This window comes from Hemiscyllium ocellatum, chromosome 34 (assembly GCF_020745735.1).
Source record: "Hemiscyllium ocellatum isolate sHemOce1 chromosome 34, sHemOce1.pat.X.cur, whole genome shotgun sequence".
In the NCBI taxonomy this organism is placed as follows: Eukaryota; Metazoa; Chordata; class Chondrichthyes; order Orectolobiformes; family Hemiscylliidae; genus Hemiscyllium; species Hemiscyllium ocellatum.
Window position 1 is genome coordinate 45578563 of NC_083434.1, and position 24820 is coordinate 45603382.

A 24820-nucleotide genomic window follows, 5' to 3' on the forward strand; every position below is an offset into this window, starting at 1 on the left:
ACAATGGGTGTGGGGATGAGATATGCAATTAATTAATCTGCTTAATGTGTGTTGACAGTAATGTGGACAGCACACTGACTTTGTAGCATCTTCTGATTTTGAAATAATTTCACCTTTTGGTCAGCACTGACTGTAATTTTGATTGGTCGCAAATCCAAATAAGTTGTCAACATCACAAGTGGCCAGCATCAGTGAATGCAAGTCAGTAAGCCTTTCACAGGAACCTGAGCCCATTGTACATTGTTGAGAATGTGGTGCTGGAAAAGCATAGCAGGTCAGGCAGCATCCAAGGAGCAGAAGAATTGGACATAAGCCCTTCATCAGGAATGATGTACATTGTGGCTGGATGTGACTTGTTGTATGGGAAGTCAGGCTAACGTATGGAAGAAAGAAAACAACTGCAGACAGAGGAGATGTGAAACAAAAACAGAAATTGCTGGAGAAACTAAGCAGGTCTGGCAGTATCTGTGGGAAGAAAGCAAAGTTAATGTTTTGCATCCAATGACTCTTTATCAGAACCTGTGAAACATGGATACTGACACAATATAGGAGAGAGAGCACCCTTTGAAGCTTTCAGATGCTCCACTGGGGGCAACTGTTTAGCACGTTGACCATCTTGACTTCTGCACATATTTATACAGGCCTCCTGGAATAGTATGGATAACAGATGATTTTATAAGATGATTAGGGGTTTTATAAGATGATTAGGGGTTTAGATAGGGTAGATACTAAGAACCTTTTACCGCTAATGGAGTCAGGTGTTACTAGGGGACATAGCTTTAAATTAAGGGGTGGTAGGTATAGGACAGATGTTAGGGGTAGATTCTTCACACAGCGGGTTGTGAGTTCATGGAATGCCCTGCCCGTATCAGTGGTGAACTCTCCTTCTTTATGGTCATTTAAGCGGGCATTGGATAGGCATTTGGAAGTTATTGGGCTAGTATAGGTTAGGTAGGATTCGGTCGGCGCAACATCGAGGGCCGAAGGGCCTGTACTGCGCTGTATCCTTCTATGTTCTAGATGTCTGACATATGTCACTGAGGTAGAGAATTAGTCACGATCATCTTCGTAGAGGGCTTTCAATGGATCAAATGGGCTACTTCTGTTCCTAAATTTTCATGTTGTTCTGGTTCACCTTGTGTATTTTTGAACCAATGCCTGGTGCTTTCCATATGATATCATTCTATAATGTCATGATTTGGAGGTGCCGGTGTTGGACTGGGCTGTACAAAGTTAAAAATCACACAACACCAGGTTATAGTCCAACAGGTTTATTTGGAAGCACTAGCTTTTAGAGAAGAACAACTACCTGATGAAGGAGCGACGCTCCGAAAGCTAGTGCTTCCAATTAAACCGTTGGGCCATAACCTAGTGTTGTGTGATTTTTTAACATTCTATAACGTAGTAGAGACAGAACAATGAGAAAATGTCCTGAGTAAGTCTGTGAGAATGCACTGAATGCACCAATCTAATAGCACATTTCAAATAAATGCTGGTGTTTTCTGATGGTATGTCAATTTCATTTCCATAATAAAGTCAGCAAACTCCTGGTCTAAACTGGCACTGCGATTGCAGATATTTCAGAATGGGTCAGAAAACCACACTTGAGCTAAAAGGTCTTGCTTAATATATAAAGTTTGCTAAGGCCACATTTGGAATACTGGTCACCCTGCTAGAAAAAAGATACTATTAAACTAGAAAGAGTGCAGAAAGGATTTACTAGGATGTGACTTGGACTGGAAGGTTTGAGTTATAAGGAGAGGTTGGATAGGCTGGGGCTGTCTTCCCTGGAGTGGAGGAGACTGAGGGATTACCTTACAGAGGGCTCAAACATCATGAAAGGCATAGATCAGATAGATAGCCAACTGGTTGTCCCCATAGTCGGGGAGTCTAAAACGATAGTTTAAGGTGAGGGGGAGAGATACGAAAACATTCAGAGGAGCTATTTTCTTCACACAGAGTTTGCTACGTGTCTGGAACAGGCTGCCAAAAGTAGTGGTGGAAATGAGTACGATTTTGTCATTTGTAAAACATTTGGATAAGTACATGGATGGAATAGGTCTTGAGGGATATGCAGGCAAATGGGACTAGATTAATTGTGAAAACTGGATGGCATAGTTAAGTTGGGGGTGAAAGTCCTGCTTCCATGCTGTAGAGCTGTATGACTCTCGATAAGGGAACATAGAGGTATAGCCACATAATCATTAATGGCTGTGCATAAACACAAAAATCTGGTGAACAGCTACAATAGCTGGAGATATATGATTGTTGGCAACACTGAGATTGCTGTGTTAATTGGTCGTGGTCTTAGATTGCATGCTCTTCTTAAGAGAGCACTTCAAGCTGTTTGAAAGGAAATGGAATAATGACTGCCTGAGTACACAGCAGATCATTATAGTCACTCAGATTGTGCTACCCATTTGGAAAATGACAGCTGTGGGTCACTTGCCCTATATAACAGATCATTCACAGCTGGCTATTTTTCTTGGCTGTGTAGTATGATGTGGCATTGTCAGGAGTAATGGGTGAGTTGTTAATGAACATTGGGCAGAGCCGTCCTTCCAATTGTGCATCCCAGTTTGTCCATCCAGAACAGGCATGTAGCAATAAGGAGTCTCCCTGGGAAAACTCCCTTCCTTATTCTTAAAAAAAGCCCTGCATTTATTTAACATTTTCTAAAACCATTGGTTGTCTCAAAGTGTTTTGCAGGCAACAAAGTGTAGTCACAGTTGTAATGTTATAAATGCAGCAGAAATTTTGGGTTTCAGCAGCAATGTGATGGTGAGAATCACAGTATTGTTACAGTTCAGAAGCAGCCCATTCAGCCCATCATGCCGGTACTGGTTCTGTTCTACAGTGCCAATCTCCTGCCTCTTCTCATACTCCTGCACATCATTTCTATCCAAACAATCATCTAATCCCCTCTTGAATGACTCAATTGAGCCTGTCCCTCCCACATTTCCAGGCAGTACATTCCAGACCATATTCCACACCAGATCCTTTTCTGACATTGATATAGGGATAAATAGTGTGGACAGAAAAAAATGTTCAGTGCCAGGACATTAAGTACAGAGATCTCTGGCAAATAAAGTAGATGCAAGAATGAAAAGGGCAATTAAACAAAAAAGGAAAAGCAGCTCACCTGTGTTAAAATTCCCCCTGCAAGCTCTGTAATAACCCCAAAGTGCCACTGTGAATATTGGACTTTTTTAAACAGGTATTTACTGCAGTCAGTTATGCATGCAAAGGAAATGGATTTTTGAAAGGAAACATGGAAGTCTGTGTTTTCCCACAAGCTGAGAATTTTGAATTCTACAGTGAGTTATATTGGCTCTGAGATATTCCTGTCACAACCTCCACCTGATTGACAAGCTTAGTTTCTAGACATGAGAGGGCAGTTGAGGAACACAGGTCAATTCCTGACCCCAGTGGGTCATGCAATCTAAGACCACAACAAATTAACACAGTGATCTCAGTGTTGCCAACAATCATATATCTCAAGCTATTGTAGCTGTTCACCAGATTTTTGTGTTTATGCACAGCCATTAATGATTATATGACTATACCTCTATGTTCCCTTATCAAGAGTCAGTGGGGATAAGGAGGGCCAATAGACGTCACATCTGTTTCTCATAACCCACCAGCTGTGCTGTGAGTAGACTTAACTTTGGCCCTAAGCTGGCTTCAACACAATTCAGCAACTGAGCTTCTTGAAACCTGGGAAATTAGATCAATGTTTTCTTATTCCTTTCATGGGATTTGTGCTTGGCTAGCTCGGGCAGCATTTATTACCTGCCCCTAAATGCCCTTGAGAAGGTGGTAGTGAGCTGCCTTCTTGAACTACTGCAGACCCACAACAACCTTAAGGAAAGAATTCCAGGATTTTGACACAATGGGAGGCAATGGTCTAGAGGTATTATCATTATCCTATTAATCCATAAACTCAGCCAACGTTCTGGGGACAAAGGTTTGAATCCTGCCACAGCAGATGGTGAAATTTGAATGCAATTTTAAAAATCTGGAAATAAGAGTCTACAGATGACAATTGTTGATTGGGGAAAAACCCACTTGCTTTACTAATTTCTGGCCATCCTCATCTGGTCTGGCTTACCTGTGACTCCAGACCCAATGTGGTGAATCTCAATTGCCCTCTGAAGTGGCCTAGCAAGCTACTCTGTTGTGTCAATTGCTATGACTAAGACGTAGCAGCAGACACAATCAGCACCCGCTCCCGGTGGCAGCGTGTAGGGAAGCAGCCCTGGAGCATCACACAGGCAGCAAGTCCCGGGTGGAAACTGGCATGGGGAGGCAGTCCTGGCACTTACATTGGAGCAACTGAGTGCCAGTACAGAACAGTAGGGAGCAGTCTGGGACTTGGAGCGGAGCGGGAACAGCTATTGGACTGGGGTCTAGCACAGGCAGTCAGACCATGTGCGGAGGTCTTGCACTGAGCTGCGATACTGTAATATCTATTTGAAATTTTCTACCTTACTGTAATATCAACCCTTTAATGATGTTCTATTTTGAACTTACTTTTCAACTCTGGAAAGTAATGCAACTACTTCTATTCCTCTGCTATATCCATGATTTGTAGCTAGTTGCTTGTATCTAAGGTTAGAAGACAGACATTATAAAACCTTTCTCTATATTCCTACAATGAAGTACACATGACAATAAAAAGAAATTGTATTGTATTGTCTCAACTACAATTAATAAAATTGATTTAAAATAGATGTAGAAAACCTCACTAATGTCCTTAAAATGTGAACCAGCACCCTGCGACTGGATTGATTTACTGCATCTTACCTTACCTTCAATAAACTCCGAAGTTGGCAGTTTGGAGAAAGTTTCCCGATATGCTAGGAATGTTTCCAGCATAATCCTTTACCAGAATCCAGCTACACCTGGTCACTTGTTTAAAATTCTCCAATGGCATAGTGACTCAGTGGTTAGCACTGCTGCCTCACAGTGCCAGAGACCTGGGTTCAATTCCACCCTCGGATAAGTATCTGTGTGGAGTTTGCACATTCTCCCTCTGTCCATGTGGGTTTCCTCCTACAATCCAATGATGTGCAGGTTAGGTGGATTGTCAAAGTTGAATTGTCCAAGGATGTGCAGATTAAATGGATTAGCCATGGGAAATGTAGGATTACAGGGATTGGGTGGAATGTTCTTTGGAAGTTTGGTGCAGACTTGATGGGCCAAAAGGCCTCTTTCTGCTCTGTGTGGATTCTGTGATTCCATGAAACAATCCCAAATACCACTGTGAATATTGGCCTTTTTAAACATATTTCCAAACAAAACATGGGACACCATTGTATCTGAATGGGTAAGTGAGTGACAAAAAACCAAATGTAACTATTGAGTAGATTTGTGACCATGGGATAAGGTCAGTTTCCCGAATGGTAAAAGTGGGTTTGATGCCAATTTGTCGATTTTTTAAATTCTTTCTCAAAGATTCAGAGTATTTACTTCACAGGAAGGATAGTTATTTGGAATGGACTATCAAGGGAGCAATTAGAGTTAAATATGTCAGAAAACACAAGAGTTAGCTGACTATCTACCTGACCAAAAGGTAAAAGGGTTTGACAGGCTTCTATATTTCCTCAACAGTTTAAACAGCTGACTAGTTATCCTCCTGCATTCTAATGACCATTTCTGAGCCGATGCTGAACCTGCCTGAAAAGAAAATAAGTGGAAATTTGATTTCCAACCAATTTCTCCGACTGATTACACTGGCTTTATCCATGACCAGGTACAATCTATTGCAGAATAATGTAGCCACAGTAATTATCACTCACTTTGGAAGCAATTTAACATTGGAGTGTGAGGAGAACTAGAATTCAGGTTTTCTTGGTTTATTTTCATAAACTTGGAGGTCTCAACAAACAGCAGACCATTTCACTGCAATTGATGTAAACAAATTTAGCTTGAAGCAATTTTACTCCCCAGATGGAATCTTTCCTATCTGAGTAAACTATTTCTTTTATAAGGCAGTTGTCAAGTCTTTGGGCACAGTGTGTCAATGCATTAATGTGTTCCTGCATTTTTAATGTCCTCAGTGTCAAGGCAATATCGTCTAATGAAGTTTGGTTTCTGTTTAACTATGGCTTACACTGAATGTAAATGACTAAAGAGAGTGGATTTTTCTTTTGGCTCTCACTGCTTTGGATCACAGTTAATGGGAATGACTATTAAGAAAAAGAGTTTTGTTGTAATATATGAATTGCTCTCCAGACCAGTCAGCTGCTATGACAGTAATATATACTTATAATCCACACAAGGGTGCAGACGAACTGCAGCGCTGACTCCCTTGTAGTGTTGGAATCATGACCAAACTAATCAATTTGATTTTGAGGCATTCAGCCGTGGCATGACTGTTGAATGGCCTATCCAATTTTGAGCTGTTTTCTACTGTAGACTGGGAGCTGTACTGAAACTGACAGAAGAGCGAGACAGACTAACAGACAGACTAATAACGTATCTTTCTAGGACTGCACACCAGGAGAGGTAGCAACATACACTGCTAAATGTTTTCTTTTGTATATTTTACCACACACTCCTCGGGGCAATAATGATAGTTCTATTTTTAATTCTTGATCTTAAAATACTGCAATTTACAAATTCAGTTCTTATCATTTAGTTTAAAACAGTATCCTTTGTCAATATGTAACTGTAATTTTTTTCTTAACAGGACCAGAAGTGGAATTTAATGTATTCACATCAGCATATTGATAAAACACAGAGGATCATTTGAGGTGTAAAGACAGCAGCTTTGCAGAGATCCTGTTGTCTCCATGCATCCAGGAACATCCATCTAGACTGGAGTTCTGTTTTCTTGTATATTCTGAGCTATATTCTGCTGGACACAAATGCTGACTGTGAACTGTTTGTCGCTGTTTCTTTGGATTCTGTTAGATGAGGGTCTTTTAACACCTCTTGAGTCACTGTCACCAAGGAGTTCAGCACATACAGGCAGTGACAACATAATTGAGCTGTCTGGAGATGGAATTCCTAAACTCCAACGTGTTAGACGGGGCTGGATCTGGAACCAGTTCTTTGTACTGGAAGAATACATGGGGTCAGAACCTCAGTATGTGGGAAAGGTAAAATATTTTCCTGCTGTTAAACATACTTTGTAACTTTATAAACTCCCAATATTTTCTTAATTAGACAGAATAATGCTTGTGACAAATAGCTTTTAAGTTCTAACTTAAATAATATTTGATAAAATATTTCTCCATATTTGTTAAAGATGAGTTTCAGTTTAAATTTTTAATTGATAGCTATTGCACACAAGCTTATTTGCATTAAATGATAGATATATATTAAGTGAGAAAGTGATTTTCAGATTTACTTCATGTGTTAATTGTTTTATTTAGATATTAATTTGTATTTGATGTGTTAATATTTCTTAGCCATCTGTTACTTCAGAATTTTAAACACAGATATTTGATGTTTAAACCAAGTCTTTGTAGCACATATCCCCACCAACAGCAAATGTCACAATACATTAACATCGAGAGCAAATCTGAGAAAGTCAATCTTAAATGCCACATTTTGCTTTCATTTATTTACTTTCAATTCTGCTGCTTAATCGACAGCACAAAATAAGAAACTTGACTTTGAAGAAAATATTTATTCAGAATCAGAGCCATAATGTGACCCCGAAGCAGAAATGTGTAAATTCCACAGTGCTGTCATATATAATCGTGAGCTGAGCAATGTCCTGCTTGTTATTATAACATTACATCTGGCTGATTTCCTTCAACTTATCTTTTTATCCAGTTGGACTAGTGCACTGACATAAGGGCAGAAACTGCTGCTTCTGCAGATCAGCACAGTCAGTGTCTGAGAGAGAATGAAAGGTACAACTAATGGTCCCTCCCATCACATTAACCTGCCTTCCCCTCTCGAGAAATGGAATTGCAGGGCTAGATTTTTCTTTTCTTGCCAGATTTCCAGCCAGCTGTGAAACATTGGCAGACTCTTGGTAAAACATATATACCGGATGTTTAATTTTTGGAGGCAGGTAGGTGCTAACAGAATAGTTACAGCTGAGAAGGGGGCCATTTGGTCCATGATATATGTTCTGCTTCTCCAAATGAGCAATTCAGTAGTTTCCACCAGCCTTCCTTTTCTCTGTAGCCAGACACATCCTTCTTTATCATATGATAATTGAATTTTCTCTTGAAAGCCCTGGTTGACCCTACCTTCACCACACTGTCAGATTCTAACCATCAGAGGAGTAATAATAGCTTTTGCTCATATCTGCATTGCTTCTTTCGCCAATTACATTGAATCTGTGCCCTCTCATTCTTGATCCATTCACCAACAGGAACAGTTTCTCCCTGTCTATCCTGTCCAAACTCCTTATACTTTTAAACACCTCGATCAAATCTCTTGTTAACTTTCTCGTCTCGAAAAATCATCTCAACTTCTTTGATCTGTCCACTTAATGCAAGTTCCTCATTGCTGGAAAAATTTCTGTACAGCTTTGTTGTACCATGTCTAATGTCTTCACATTTTCCCAAAGAGTAGTGTCCAGAACTGGACATTAGCTTCCAGCGGCTGTAAAATGCATCAGGAGACAATGGTTTTGTGGTCATGATACCAGATAACTGGACTAATGCTCTGACCCCATTATCAGTTTCACTAGTTCCCATTAAGAAACCTGCCAACCTTATTGGTCTGGCCTACATGTACATCCAAACACACTGTAACGTGGTTAGTTTTTAAATGGTCAAGGAGAAAGTGAGGTCTGCAGATGCTGGAGATCAGAGCTGAAAATGTGTTGCTGGAAAAGCGCAGCAGGTCAGGCAGCATCCGAGGAACAGGAGATTCGACATTTCGGGCATAAGCCCAGGCATTCCTGAAGAAGGGCTTATGCCCGAAACGTCGAATCTCCTGTTCCTTGGATGCTGCCTGACCTGCTGCGCTTTTCCAGCAACACATTTTCAGCTCTTAAATGGTCAAGCAAGCCACTTAGTCCAAGGGCAATGAGGGATGGACAACTAATACCTGCCTTGCCAGTGATGCCCATGTCCCATGTAAGAACAAGGCCACACCAATGCCTTGTACAAGCTCTCCATAACTTCCTTGCTCTTGTACTCAATGCCCCTATTTATAAAGCCTAGGATCCAGTATGATTTATTAACTGCTCTCTCGACCTGTGCTGCCACTTTCATAACATATCACATATACACGCAGGTCCCTGTGCTCCCACACTCTCATTGAAGCTGTTCTGTTTAATTGTATAATGTCTCCTTGTGTTCTTCTGAACAAAATGAATTCCTGGGCACTGCCACAGTGGGATTCAAACCCAGGTCCCCAGAACATTGCCTGCATAATGCCACTAAGCCATTGACTCCCCAAGCTTTGAACAATCAGAGTGAAGGGGGTAGCGGACTCTCGTAGAAACCTATAAATTTCTTAGAAGTCAAGACAGGGGTAAATACAGGGAGTATCATCTCGGTGACCAGAGAGTCCAGAACAGGTAGGCACAGTCTAAGGATAGAAGGTAAACCATTTAAAACTAAGATGAGGAGAAATGTCTTCACCCAAAGAGTGGTGAGCCTGTAGATTTCTCTGTCAATGAAAGTGGTTGGGGTGAAATGCTTTCAAGTGGTTAGATATACCTCTTAGGGGTAAATGGATCAAAGGTATGGGCTTAGGATACTGAGCTGGATGATCAGCACAGTGGCTCAGTGGTTAGCACTGTTACCTCACAGCACCAGGGACAGGTCCCATTCTACCCTGTAAGGAGTTTGCACATTCTCTCTGTGTCTGTGTGGGTTCCTCTGGGTGCTCTGATTTCCCTCCACATTTCAAAGGTGTGTAGGTTAGGATGGATTAGCCATGCTAAATTGTCCATAGTATCCAGGGACGTGCAGGCTAGTTGGATTAGCCATGGGAAATGTAAAGTTACAGGAATAAGGTGGGTCTGGGTGGGATGCTCTTCGGTGGGTCAGTGTGGACTCAATGGGCCAAATGGCCTGCTTCCATACTGTAGGGATTCTATTCTATACAAGGTGGCAGAGTAGGCTCGAAGAGCCGAATGGCCTGCCCCGCTCCTATTTTCTAGTTTTCTACGTTAATATGTTTACCCTTCCTTTTACCAAACTTATACTGTTCAGATGCTGATAGGTGACACTGGGATTTCCTTTTCTGTTTGCTGACAGTTTATTCTCATACATTTTCTTTATTTCTCTTCATCTTTTTCACTCACCTTCTTGAACCCTCTATATTCAGCTGGGGACCTGATTGTATTAGAGACTAACATCTGGCTTAAGGTTATATTTCCTTTTCTTTCCTTTGCCCTTTGAGGGAATGTAGCTTGATTCTCCCTGACCTTTCACCTTGCTAAAGGTAGCCCATTGTTCACTTTTGGCAGTAGATCATTAGGATTTTGCTGAGGTATAATAGAGCCTGCTCACCTTTCATTCAGAAGTGAGTCGTTTTTGGGAAAGGAAGATGATTATATAGCCCTTATCAACATTGCTTCCACATACTTATTCAAACAGGAGGTAATTTTTTTTGAGTATATATTACCAGCAGAGAAACCTTGACCATGATCAGTGTGTGACTTGGGAAAATTATTCCCTCTCTGTTTCATCCATCTTTTGAAGAGTTATCTATAAAAGAAGGCCTCAAGTAATGACACAGTGAAGAAAAGAATTAACGACAAAACCATGCTGCTGAAGGGCTCATTTTATTCTTCAAAACTTAATTTCCATGGAAATAGAACTGGAATGGTTTCTCTGACAGGCACGACTACCACCCAGGTTCAGCTGATCCTGGCACAAGAAACACAAGGTGGCACCCGGTCAAGTGTATTCTGATGAAAATTGGCATGTTCTCTGGCAGTTGTTAATGAGAAGCCTTTCCCTTGTTGTGCTTGGCAAGTAGGTTAACACAGCCACGAAAGGCAGGGAAGGAGCTCACCAGAACTCAGATGTTCACAGCTTGTCCATTAAGTCCAGGGGCTTGACCTTCCCCTGTTATCATTGGTCAGTATCAGGACTCATCCTTATAATTTTCATTGTATTGTCTCACCACAAGGAAAAGAAACTGTGCGGGAGTTCTTCCCCTCACAAGTGACAAGAAAGGTGAAGATAACACATCAAACATTGGCATCAAGAAAGCAATGGGTGATTTTCCATTCAATATTGATTTCAGAATCTAACCAATGAGTGGTGACTGCCTTTTTCACATACATTTGTTTCTCATTAATGTCCCAACTTGGATTATTTCTACACCCCTTCCAAATCCCCTCTCCTCACCAAGAAACTAGACAGTGTCAGTTCCCAGCAGGTCAATTGGACAAGGTTCCTACTTGCTGCAGATCAATGATCACATGTCGTAGCCAACATCCAGTTGCTTAGAATAGAATCCCTACAGTGCGGAAACAGGCTCTTTGGCCCAACAAGTCTATACCAACCCTCTGAAGAGCATCCCATCTAAACCCCACTTCCTACTCTGCATTAGCCATGACTAATGCATCTAACCTACACATCCTTGGACATTATGGATAACTTAGCATGGCCAATCCACCTCGGCTGCATGTCTTTGGACTGCGGGAAGAAACCAGAGATCCACACAGATGTGGGGAGAATGTACAAATTCCACACAGACAGTAGCCCATGGCTGGAATTGAACCCATGTCCCTAGTGCTTTGGGGCAGCAGTGCTTTGCACTTGCTTCTTTCTGACAATGTCCCTCCATACTCCCCAGCCACTTTGACCCTTCATCAACACAAGTCAGTATCAACAAGTCACTATCTCCATCACTTCATCATGGCTGCCGTCAGACCAAAACACACATCACTTCAGCTTTTCAACACTTTTCTCTGGACCCTGAGGGACGCACAGGACTGGTTTATGCTTCTGTTTCACATTGTATAACAATGCTCGCACAATTTATATTTCTAGAAAGGATCCACCTGCTGGCTGTTAGCTCACTTTCTTAGTGTGCACTCATTCATTTATGGGCTCCATCTTCGGTGGGAATCACATTGCTTTCTAAGCACACAACGTCTTCAGTGCTAAGTTATCTGCTGCCAAACCAGTGGCCTGCATTTTGTGTTTGTGCAGAGGGAGAGGGATCTTGACATGTCAAGGAGGTGGACATGACACTATATGGTATTGTGGTACATCAACCTCACATCTGTGCAAGAGTTAGTGGTTTACACAGCTCTGCATGTGCTTCAGGCCAATAGTTATGTGTAAAACTCAATAGGGAGCAATCCACCGTGGGCCTGGAGAGACACAGCAATCAGTCAGATTTCCACCACCCCAGGCAGCACGGAGCTCATCCAATGACAGTGAAGGAATTAGGCCTCAGTCAGTCCCGAAGACTGAGGTTAATGAGGACAGGTAAGTCAGTCTGGGGGTAGCTGAGACATCAGTCTGGTGACTGTGCCTGACTTTCCTTTAATGAGACAATGGGAGGTCCTCCATATGAGTGAAGTGGATGGGAGAAGGGTTAGTGATGATGCAGGAGCAGGAGAGGGAGTGCAGTGTATCCAGCGAGTGAATAAGAAGGGAAGAGGGAGAAAAGAGTTTGGAGTTCGGGAGGATGAGGTGGCTGAGTGCACTTGCGTCAGTATGATGTGTGGAATAGTGAGCCTTGGTTAGAGGTTAGAGACAAAGAAACTGCAGCTGCTGGAATCCAAAATAGACAAGCAGGGGGCTGGAAGAACACAGCAAGCCAGGCAGCATCAGAAGGTGGAGAAGTCACATTTTGTGTGTAACAGAGATTTGTGCAGACAGAATTAGAGAGAGTTATGTTGGCAGAGGTAGAATAAGTTATTCAAAGTTTGGGAGAAGATTTGTAGCTCGGGTGCTCATTGTTGTGGTTCTGTTCACCGAGCTGGGAATTTGTGTTGCAGACGTTTCATCCCCTGTCTAGGTGACATCCTCAGTGCTTGGGAGCCTCCTGTGAAGCGCTTCTGTGATCTTTCCTCTGGCATTTATAGGGATTTGTATCTGCCACTTCTGGTTGTCAGTTCCAGCTGTCTGTTGCAGTGGCCGGTATATTGGGTCCAGGTCGATGTGCTTATTGATTGAATCTGTGGATGAGTGCCATGCGTCTAGGAATTCCCTGGCTGTTTTTTGTTTGGCTTGTCTTATAATAGTAGTGTTGTCCCAGTCGAACTCATGTTGCTTGTCATCTGCGTGGGTGGCTACTAAAGATAGCTGGTTGTGTCGTTTCGTGGCTAGTTGGTGTTCATGGATGTGGATCGTTAGCTGTCTTCCTGTTTGTCCTATGTAGTGTTTTGTGCAGTCCTTGCATGGGATTTTGTACACTACATTGGTTTTTCAAAAGTGCACAAAACACTACATAGGACAAACAGGAAGACAGCTAACGATCCACATCCATAAACACCAACTAGCCACGAAACAACACGACCAGCTATCTTTAGTAGCCACCCACGTAGATGACAAGCAACATGAATTCGACTGGGACAACACTACTATTATAGGACAAGCCAAACAGAGAACAGCCAGGGAATTCCGAGAGGCATGGCACTCATTCACAGATTCAATCAATAAGCACATCGACCTGGACCCAATATACCGGCCACTGCAGCGGACAGCTGGAACTGACAACCGGAAGCGGCAGGTACAAATCACTATAAATGCCGGAGGAAACATGACAGAAGCGCTTCACAGGAGGCTCCCAAGCACTGAGGATGTCACCTAGACAGGGGACGAAACGTCTGCAACACAAATTCCCAGCTCGGTGAACAGAACCACATAGAATACGTTAAATTGGCAGTGTGAGTTAAGTTGTTGGAGTTAGAGTGAGTGGTGGCTCTGTGAGTGTGAGATAGCACAGAGAACATGATGACATGTACACCTGTGGATATAGAAGACCATTCCTGCACCGCTGGACATCCTCCTTCAGCAGTGACTCAGCACTGACCCAGGGGGCTGTAATCAGGTCCAGACTGGGTGGTCTGGAGGAATGGCCCCCTAGTAGTGATCAACTGGTGAACAGACTTCCCTCCTTTCCACTGTCCCATCCTCTTGGTCCCTGTCCATGAAGCAGGGAGTGGGCTTCCCCTTCCTCTGGGCCAAAGCTTGTGTGAGAGGCTGGCTCATAATTCCCAGTGTCAGAGGAGCTGTGCTGCTGGATTATACACATGGCATCAGCAGTGAGAACACTGGATGGTCCCCACAAAGGTGAAGTCTTCACCTGTCTGCTGTCCCATTCCCTGAGCAACATGCCCAATAACCAAGGTGAAGAATGGGAGACTGAAAAAACTCACTCAGAGCCATGATCGACCAAGCACCAGAAATCTCACTCGACAAATACCTTGGACTGAATCTGGGCAAATTCCTACTTACCTCTTGTTGTTTTATAGTTAAAGTCCCAATGATGTTAATGTGGGAGAGTAAAACACCTGGCCACAATTTTTCGATCCATTTTCTGACCCTTGCAACCTGTGGGTGTGATTTTCATCATCGCTTTACCATGGATTTGAGGCATCAGTCAGAAATCCGACTGTGTCAGCTGATCTCGGTGCCTGAATTTCTGGGAGGTGCAACTGAGCTGTGGGAACACAGGACCACTGAATTTCTTCCTGGATGTCTTCTTATATACAACAACAACTTGCATTTCCATAGCATTTTTAACATAATAAAACATCCCAAGATACTTCTATGGAGAATGACAGGAAATATGAAGGTAAGATGCTAAAAGCTGGATTGGAGAAGTGGATTTAATGAGCATCATGAAGGGGAGGAACGGGGCAGAGAATGTTAGAGAGGGAATCCTAGAGGCTGGAGGCACTGGCTCCAGTTTAAACTTTGTTGACACGGGAAACTGAATAAGGTCAGCTCACAGTACATGGTTAGGCCTTTGACCACACTCAGCCAAAACCCAATTTCGCCATCCAATGTGCTGGGTTTAGAACAATAATGACTTACATTTATCCAGCCTATTTAACAGAATAAAATAGAACAAATTTTACGGATATTATGCATCGAAACATTGAACATATGGCCAATAGCGCAGACAAAGAGGTAGGTTTTAATCAGAAACAAAACCAGAAATTGCTGGAAAAGTTCAGCAGGTCTGGCAGCATCTGTGGAGAGAAATCAGAATTAATGTTTCAGGTCAAGTGAGCCTTCCTTTTTTTTAAATGAGAGACTTATGGAAACAATTCCAAACTTTCCGGTCCAGACAGCAGAAAGCACAGCCACAAGTGACAATTAACTTCAGGGATCCAGACTCTGAGATCAGAGGGTGGCAGGACAGGTGGAGATTACAAATTTAAAGTGGGAGCAAGCTGAATAAAAGGAGTTGATGAGAATTTTAGAATAAAATTATTTACTTAGCTGTTTTTTCATTCAGACAGCACAGAGTATTCTGTCTGCTGTTGTGTCTATTCCATTCTGCACAGTGCCAGCATTAAACTTGCTTTACTGCCAAGACTGTTTTTTTACTTTCAACTCATTAGTGAAGTAAATTCTTTAATATTCACTGGGGGGTAATTTCCATATGAACAATATTGATCAGCCATCCATTGTAAACATCGTCCAAGTTTATTTTCCATTAACAACAATTGATTGAAAATTGTAGACAGTTCTTAGAATGGGTTGTTAATTTAGCATTGACTGCATTATGCTACCACTGAAAGTTAACATTACCCCCAGTGAGAGGACCCTGTATACTTCGATGATCTTCCAATACCAACATTTAAAATGGTTTACCTGAGGCAGAGTGCACAATTCATTGTGTTGCAAAATTGTTTATGATGAAGATTCATGCTATTTACAGTGGACGTGAATATTAAAGATTGTGATTTCAAAGTTTTTGATTCAGGAAATGAAGATTCTTGTTTTTTAAAAAAAAGTGGAAGAGATTGTCTAATCTTTCTGTTGACAGATGACTCTAGTTGTTCAGAAATTGGAAACCTTGGCAAATGTGATCCATCAAACCTTACTGTTATAGGGAGGGGCTGAATAGGCTGGGGCTGTTTTCCCTGAAGCATCAGCAACTGAGGGGTGACCTTATAGAAGATTGTAAAATCATGAGGGGCATGGATAGGATAAATAGCCAAGGTCTTTTCTCTTGGGTGGGGGAGTCCAGAACTAGAGGACATAGGTTTAGGGTGAGAGGGGGGATTATTTAAAAAAGAGCTAAGGAGCAACTTTTTCATGCAGAGGGTGGTACATGTATGGAATGAGCTGCCAGAGGAAGTGGTGGAGGCTGGTACAATTACACCATTTAAAAGATATTGATGGGTATATGAATAGGAAAAGTTTAGAGAGATATTGGCCAAATGCTGGCAAATGGGATGAAATTTATCTAGGATATTTGGCAGACATTGACAAATTTGACCGAAGGATCTGTTTTCGTGCTGAACATCTCTCTGACCGTATGACTCTATGATTATGTATCAGATAATAATTTGGTCAGATAATTGGTTCCTGGAAAGAGCTCTTGTTAAATGTAAGACACCTTTCTCTGATTATACCACTAGTGGGATCTGAAGTTTATTCAGAATAAAAGCTGGTTATGAATTTATTAGAAACAGCTGAAGACAGAAGGAAATTTGCCCATATATGACCAGGCATGCCAACAAGAGAAAAATCACACAGTTAGAGCATTGGAGGTGTCAAACATTTATCACAGTCTGCTTTGGGAAAGTTAGGCACAGGTAATTCCTCCAAATTTGCCACCATGCCCAGAGATTTGAGGAGATCAAGCAATGGATCCCTGATCTTCTGAGCAGTATTGTTGTAAGTTTGAGTTCCCTGCAGCCTTTTATTTATCAAGTCATAGAGTCATACGTCACGGAAACAGACCCTTTGGTCCAACCAGTCCATGCTGTCCATAATCCCAAACTAAACTAGTCCTACTTGCCTCTACCTTGGCCCATATTCCTCTAAATGTTTCTTATTCATTTAAGTATCTAAATGTCTTTTAAACATTGTAATTGTAACTGCATCCACCACTTCCTCTGGAAATTCATTCCACATATGAACCACACTCTACGTAAAGAAATTGCCCCCATGTCTCTTTAAAATCTTTCTCCTCTCTCCTTAAAAATATGCTCCCTGGTCTTGAAATCCATCTGGTTATTTAACTGCTTAAATTCAACTCAATGGATGAATAAAGGACAGTTGCTTGTGCAATCACTCTGTAGACTATTAGAGACAAAAAGAGAGGAATTGGTTTTAATCTGCTAACTTGGGCATTAGAAGAGGAACCCACCCAGACCCATTTCCCTTTGATTAATGCAACCAACACTGTAGTAAAAACAATGACTGCAGATGCTGGAAACCAGATTCTGGAGTAGTGGTGCTGCAAGAGCACAGCAGTTCAGGCAGCATCCAAAGTGCAGCAAAATCGACATTTCGGGCAAAAGCCCTTCTCAGGAAGCCATTCCTGATGAAGGGCTTTTGCCCGAAACGTCCATTTCGCTGCACTTTGGATGCTGCCTGAACTGCTGTGCTCTTCCAGCACCACTGATCCAGAACCTAACACTATGGGCAATTTAGCATGACCAATTCACCTAACCTGCACATCTTTGGACTGTGGGAGGAAACCGGAGGAAACTGTTCTGGTAGTACCTTGATAACAAAATGCTCACCTTTTGATTCCATCAGTACCCTTACTCTCTCTTCCTCTGAACCTTTATCCAGACCATTGGACCTCAAGGTTCTTTTCCAAGTTTCAGTTGTTCCTCCTGCCACGATATGATATTCCCAGTGAATCAGCTGGATCTCTGGATTACTGAACCACTGAACGTATCAGCTTATGGCACCAGGTAGAGGCTGAAAGTGGAAAGGACCTTGTGGTACAGTGGTGATGTCCCTCCCTTTAGGCCAGAAGGATTGACTTCAGTTCCCACTGGAGGATGTGATGGCAATAGAGCTGTGTCCGAACATATCCAAACAGGTTGAGTGATCTTTTCTCACCGACCCCAGGACTTACATCTCCTAATCCTCCCATGAGGCTCCTGCCAGCTGCAAAACCAGGCAGCATTCCTGAGGCCCTGAAATGATGAGCTGCCTTTGGGAATACTGTCACATTGACCTCGTTAGAGCTGAATAGTTTGTGAGCACCCACTGAAAACAAGCCAAACTTTGCAATGGCAATAATTTGAGAAAATCCTCACTGTGATTCCAAATCAAGGGGTTGTCTTGTTGCTTTCTCTTTCCCTCACTGATATTCACTGTTAATATACAATACCCAACCCTGCAAACTTCAAACCCCGTTAAAATATTAAAAATGCAACGTATTATTCATATAATATAAAACTTGCAAAAAATATGTTTTCAGCTTTCTTGGATGTTACATCTGCTTTCTGGTAGTACAATCCTCTAAATATGCAATCAATTTTAGAGACTGCAGTTTTAGCAATGTAATAATGTGCACCTATTCAAAAGCAATTACTCTAGCAGCCAATGTGACATCAACTGTTCTCAGCCCTCACCCTAAAGTCTTGCTAAATAATTCAAAGCTCATGGTACGTGTGGTGGATATATATCTTGAGTACTATATTCTAGAAAAGCATTAATGTGCACATTAAAGATAAGAGCAAAATTTATCAAATGCAGTGCCAAGATCAAACGGTACATCAACGACAGAATGCATTTCCACAAAGTTAATGTTCCCAGTGCCGTTGTATTGTTGCTTTTTAGGATGTTGGAATTTGAATTCATTTCATATTCTGCTGATATAAGATTAAAATTAATTATATATTAATGAAATATAATTCAACAGAACCTTTGATTATTGGGATGAGATTATAACCAGAAAAGCAGAAGAAATTAATATCTCTGCCCCTTCAGCAAAACAAAACAGAATAGAGCAAATCCAAAATACAAATGTGAAAATGCATTATCCACTTACTGCTATAAAGCAAGGTGCTTTCCTTCATAGCAGCATCATAAATTAAGTGACTGCCAGAGTTATCTGGTCAGAGTTTGGCAGCAAGGTTTGGAAGTGTGTTGGACAGGAATTAGTGAATATTCCTCTAAGGCAGAGAACAAGCAAACTCTGAGGACCATCTCCTTCCATTTTTCAGATATCTCTTTTAAGCTTCAACAGAGCGGTTGTGACAAATCATTTATCTCAGGTCTTGAGACTATTTCTTTTTCCTTAATGTTGCTGCACCCTGCAGAAATCTTTCAGGGTGTGTGATACAATAAGTTTGAGGCAGTATGGTTTCGTATGGCAAAAATGAGAGGACGCATACTTCTTGGGAAATAACTGTGAAATGAGGAGGGGTGACAGAGCGACTTGGTGGACAAATCCCTTTTTGCAGTTGTCAAAAGGCTACAATAAAGAGAATACAGGGTTTCATTTCAAAATGATTGGGTTTGAAAATTTGAGAAGCTATGTTAAACTTATACAAAATCCTGCTGAGACAGCACTTGGAGGCCTGTGTGCAGTTTTGATTTCCATTTTATAACAGAGACACCAAGGAAGGCATGAAAAGGAATTAATGGAATGATACCAGATCTGAGAATTTATCTTTTTCAGGAGAGATTAAAAAGCTCCCTTAAGCTCCCTACACACTCAACTTTTGGTTGTGTTCAGGATTGTGAAAGGGGTTAGGATGAAACAATGAGTGGAATCTTATGAGTGACATAGGCATTGATGAGAAATGAGGCAGAATAGGTATAAGAAGTCCAGTGAGGTCTATCTATTGGCAACAGTATATCTTTGGGAATTGGCATACAGGTGCTAAGCTTAGTTAGTTGTGATTAAGTGGAATTGTTGCTGGTTAATGACCTTATTAACCGCATAACTTGCCTCATTAATATACAGCTTTCAATCCTATCACACACCCCATGGGAAAACCGGATGCCAAGAATTTTTGATGTGGAAGTCAGAAGGTGCCTGGTGACATCAGCTTGCTGCTTGCTCCAAATAAACTTGTATGTTGGGCACCGATATCTTAGGTCACACTCCATGGGCACCACCACAGACATTAGCATCTAACTAATGCCAGCCCCTAAGAACCCTGATGGTACACTAAGCTGGAAGAGTGCAGAAGAAATTGACAAAGATGTTGCCAGGATTCTTGAGACTGAGTTATAAGGAGAGGCTGGACAAGCTAGGATTTTATTCTTTAGAATGTATGAAGCTGGGGGAGGGGGGATCTTATATAAATTTATAAGATCTTGCGAGGCCTTGAGAGGGTGAATGTACTCAGTCTTTTTTCCCAGTGTAGGGGAATTGAGAATGAGAAGACATCAGTTTAAGGTTAGAGGGCAAAGAATAAAAGGGAACCTGAGGGGCAACCTTTTTATACTGAGGGTGGTAAGTATATGGAATGAGCTGCCAGCAGAAGTGGTTGAGGTGGGTACATTAACAACATTTAAAAGACATTTGGACAAATACATGGATAAGTTTAGAAGGATATGGACCAAGTGCAGGGAAATGGGGTTAGCGTGGATGGACATTTTAGTCAGCATGGACCAGTTTGGGCCACAGAGCTTGTTTCTATGCTGTAGGACTCTATAACTCTGTGATTCTATCTCCAAACCACTAAGAGGACACTCTGCCCTTCAGTGCTGCCCCTCAGGTTTCCCCGGTAACTCTCATTGTACCACTACAGGCTGGGCAGGGTCTGGTGTTGGGGTTTCCCTGCTGGCCAGGGTGTGGTGTTGGGATCCCCTCTGCTGGGCAGGGTCTGGTGTCAGGGTCCCTCCCTGCTGGGAAGGGTCTAATGTTGGTCTCCCTGCTGGGCAGGGTCTGGTGTTGGGGCTCCCCCTGCTGGGCAGGGTCTGGTGTTGTGGCCCCTCCCTGCTGGGCAGGGTCTGTGTCGGGGCACCCTCTGATGGGCAGGGTCTGGTGTCGGGGTCCCCCCTGCTGGTCCAGGGGGAAGAGGAAGTCCCACCTCAACACCAATCTGTCCAGCAGGAGCTCCAGGTTCATGCCCTAACAGTTGGATGGTAACTCCCCAAACCCCCCCCCAAACCACCCCCCCCCCCCGACCCCCACCCCCAGCTGCAATGTCCAGGGGCAAAAGTCAAGGACTGTGCAGGGCAGCTCCAGACCCACATAACCTGTCCTGGGGGTTATAACCAGACCCACACAACCTGTCCCAGAGACGGTATAACCAGACTGACACAACCTGTCCGGGGGTATATCACACTTTTAACGATGGTACTGACAGGAGGGATACTGGGCATTCTGGGGTATCCTGTGACTGGCAAGTTGTCTCCGGATTGGTGAGGATTAGAATTGGGATAGAATTGGATGAAAGCTGTGCCATAGGATGGTGGTGGGCATTAATGAGGTAGCTGTGGTAAGCTATAACAAGAAAACTCACTAGACTGCCCAGAGAGAAACCTCCATGAAACTCAACCAAGGTGACACGCCAAACAAACAAGGTAAGATTCAGGCCGATATCTCCACTATATCTGAGACTGGAACCCAGCACCATAAATATGGGATCATCACTCACTTTAAACAAGCAAATAAAAGTCCAATCAGATACTTGGAAGAAACATTTTTAGCGAGAATGTGGTATCACAGCAATGGCTGAGGTGAAAAGCCAACTACAGTTTGGAGTAAGACACACATCAAGGAAAGAGGAGTGAAAAGAAATATTATTGATGTGAGATAAAGAAAGATGATGCTAATACCAGCAGAGACATTTTGGTTTGAGTGTACGGGCTGTAAATACTTTGAAGTCCAAAAAGAACATCAAATAAATGATGAAAGTATTTTCGTCAAAGACACTGCTGAAAGCATTACAAATATATTAATTATCTATGCTACAGATGAACAATTTAGTTGTTTGCTTCAGTGTTGAAGCTCGTTATGCCTCCGATTATCCTGCAGAGTTTCAGTGTAAAATTGGTATGAGGTTGAATTTGTGCCTTTCCTTTTGAATGAATCTCCAGGTAGCTGATTGATGCGAGATTGAAACTAAAACATTGCTCTGTGTAATTTTCCTGAACTGCCTGCATGGCTTCTCACACAACCGCTAAATTCTTCAGCTGCTCACGCAGGTCGGTCAAAGCCACATGCATGGATCCCTGGATGGTTCGCAAATTTACAAACAATGGGCAAAAATCCTCTGATAAAGAATAGTGATCTCTGGCACTTGATTTTTGCTTTCTTGATGAACTAAAAAAAACTCACTGCTAAAACAGTTAGGAAATGCTTATATTAAAAAAATATAAATACAACTGTGTTACAAGTTTTTTTTTAAAAGCAATTACAAAATCTAAAATACTAATTGAAAAAAAACATTCAAAGCTAACAGTGTTCCAAACTTTATAATTTATTAATTGGTATGTTGAGTGCTCAGGTTTATTTCTTACTTTTTCACAGAATTTTCTTCTGTGACATGTTAATCGCCAAGATATTTATTTCTGTATGGATCATGTCTAAATATGCCACAAATCTTAAGGGAATTTTCTTCAGCTCCGTTTATTCTCAAGGCGAAACTTTTATTTTCCTTCTCTTGACCGTGGATGCCCCAATATCTTGTTCTGTTTACTTCTTGAAACTTCCAATATAATTTGCTGATGATTTCCTTTTGCAATAATACACTCTGAGGCCCATTATAGATTCTCCCACTGGCTATGAACAGTCAATCTTTCAGTTTCTGTTCCTTACAAGATTTGTACTGAGATTTTGCCTCATCTGACTTCCATGCAATAATGATGAAGGCAGGGTTTTATGTCTCTCAAACAGCTCTGTTTGTCATTTATCTGAATTAATTTCTCTCAATGAGCACCAAACCACATGGGGTTGAAACTAAAACTAACTTTCTCAACAAACTTTTGGGTAAACTGAAAATAGAAGACTTCTCTCAGCTCTATCATTCATTCACAGGATGTGAGCATCTCTGGCTCGACCAGCAATTATTATATACCCCTAACTGTCCGGACAGTTCAGTATCAACCACAGTATCAATGAGCCTGGAGTCACTTGTAGGCCATATCAGTTACAGATGACAGTTTCCTTCCACATTAGTGAACCAAATGGGTTTTTCCTGACAATCAGCTGATTCATGGTCATCATTAGTCACTTAATGTCAGATTAGATTAGATTGCAGATTAGATTAGATTACTTACAGTGTGGAAACAGGTCCTTCGGCCCAACAAGTCCACACCAACCCGCCGAAGCGCAACCCACCCATACCCCTACATTTACCCCTTACCTAACACTACGGGCAATTTAGCATGGCTAATTCACCTAATCCACATTGAATTCAAATTCTACCATTTGCCATTTCAGAGTTTGAGCCCAAATCCCCAAAACATTACCAGAATCTCGAGATTAATAGGAGAAAGTGAGGACTGCAGTTGATGGAGATCGGAGTCGGAACATGTGGTAGTGAAAAAGCACAGCAGGTCAGGCAACATCTAAGGAACAGGACAGTCAATGTTTCGGGCATAAGCCCTCCATCAGGACTGTAGTCCTCTCTGGATTAATTGTCTATCAGTAAAACCACTAGGCCATCGCCATCTATCTCCATGACAATATAGGCTGCTCTAAAATTGACCTTGAGAATAATTAATCCTTGAACTGATGTAATAAATGAGTAAATGAGCTTTTCAAAAATCACTGGATTCTTCTTGATTAATTTCATTCAAACTACCAAACTGAAAACAACTCTCTCTCTCGACTGCAGTTTCTACAAGAATTGTGGGGATCATATCTCCAGTTCTTCAGCTCAGTAGGTCCAGCTGACATTTTGTAATCTTGCCTTTCAAGTAGTTAACATTTTCTGTCAACATGGCCACAATCTTTGAGTGTAATAAACATCACATGATGTGATAATTTTTTTGGCATCGATTTTTACAGTCCACTGTAAATGCATCACTGCTCGGGAATTGTTGTTCATTCAGGGGATATGGTTATTGCTGGCTGGGCCAATGTTTATTATCAATCCCTAATTGCCCAAGGGGCAGTTAAAGAGTCAACCACATTGCTCTGAGTCTGGAGTCACATATAGGCCAGACCAAGTAAGGATGACTGTTTCCTTCCCTAAAGGACATTAGTGAATCACATGGGATTTTATGACAATCTACTGTCATCATACAATCATCACTAGGCCAGAGTTTTAACTCCAGATTGTTCTTAGTCTATTGATGCAGAAAGCAGCTAAAATGGGACATTTCTTTGCATTGATGCAATCCATGCAATTTGGGGTTTTTCTCAAAGTCTAGATGTGGAGACGAACAATGTAAACGTCTCAACACCAGTCATTCTGAAGGTCTGATAACAACTTTTGAATCCTGTTCATAATATACTCAATTATAATGTGAGGGGACTTCTAATCAAAAATCCATGTAGAACATGGAGATCTGCTTTATTAACTTACTGTGCTAATCTTCATACATGAATATCTGTTACTGTTATTTGCAGAGCTGACAAGAGCACAATCTGGTTAATGTTATTGAAATCCCAGAATTAATTTCTTGCATTATTTTCTTTTGACCAGGATCTCATTAATAATCTTAACTGCACATTTTGTTTATCAAATACCCTGAGCATTGTGCATTCAATTAGAATGTAGTTGCACAGACCTTCTTGTTGTTGTGATATATGAAGTCAGCTTCACGGTGTTTCAAGGTTTGATTTAAAGTAATTACCAAACTGAATTTTTAACCTTCACAAAATAAATGTTCCTGCTCCAAGTTGAGAAAAAATGGAAGATAATTTGAGGATATTGTTATCCTTGCTAAGACAAGAAACAAGTAATTCATCATAAGACCATAAGAAATTAGAACAAGAACAGGCTGTTTGGCCCCTCGAGTCTGGTCTGCTATTCAAAAGGATTGGGACTGACCAGACATGCCTCATGTCCATGTTCCTGCCCTTTCCCCAT

At 41.7% G+C, this 24820-nt stretch overlaps 1 protein-coding gene across 2 annotated transcripts in view; it reads left to right on the top strand.

The window, feature by feature from the left end:
• Positions 1 to 24820, top strand: part of LOC132832348 (cadherin-12-like) — a 649932-nt gene that overhangs the window by 409499 nt on the left and 215613 nt on the right. For both annotated transcript variants that reach the window (XM_060850281.1, XM_060850282.1), the window contains exon 2: positions 6695 to 7106. In XM_060850281.1, the coding sequence (XP_060706264.1) occupies positions 6873 to 7106 (234 nt within the window). In that variant the 5' untranslated portion in view covers positions 6695 to 6872. The remainder of the gene's footprint in view (positions 1 to 6694; positions 7107 to 24820) is intronic.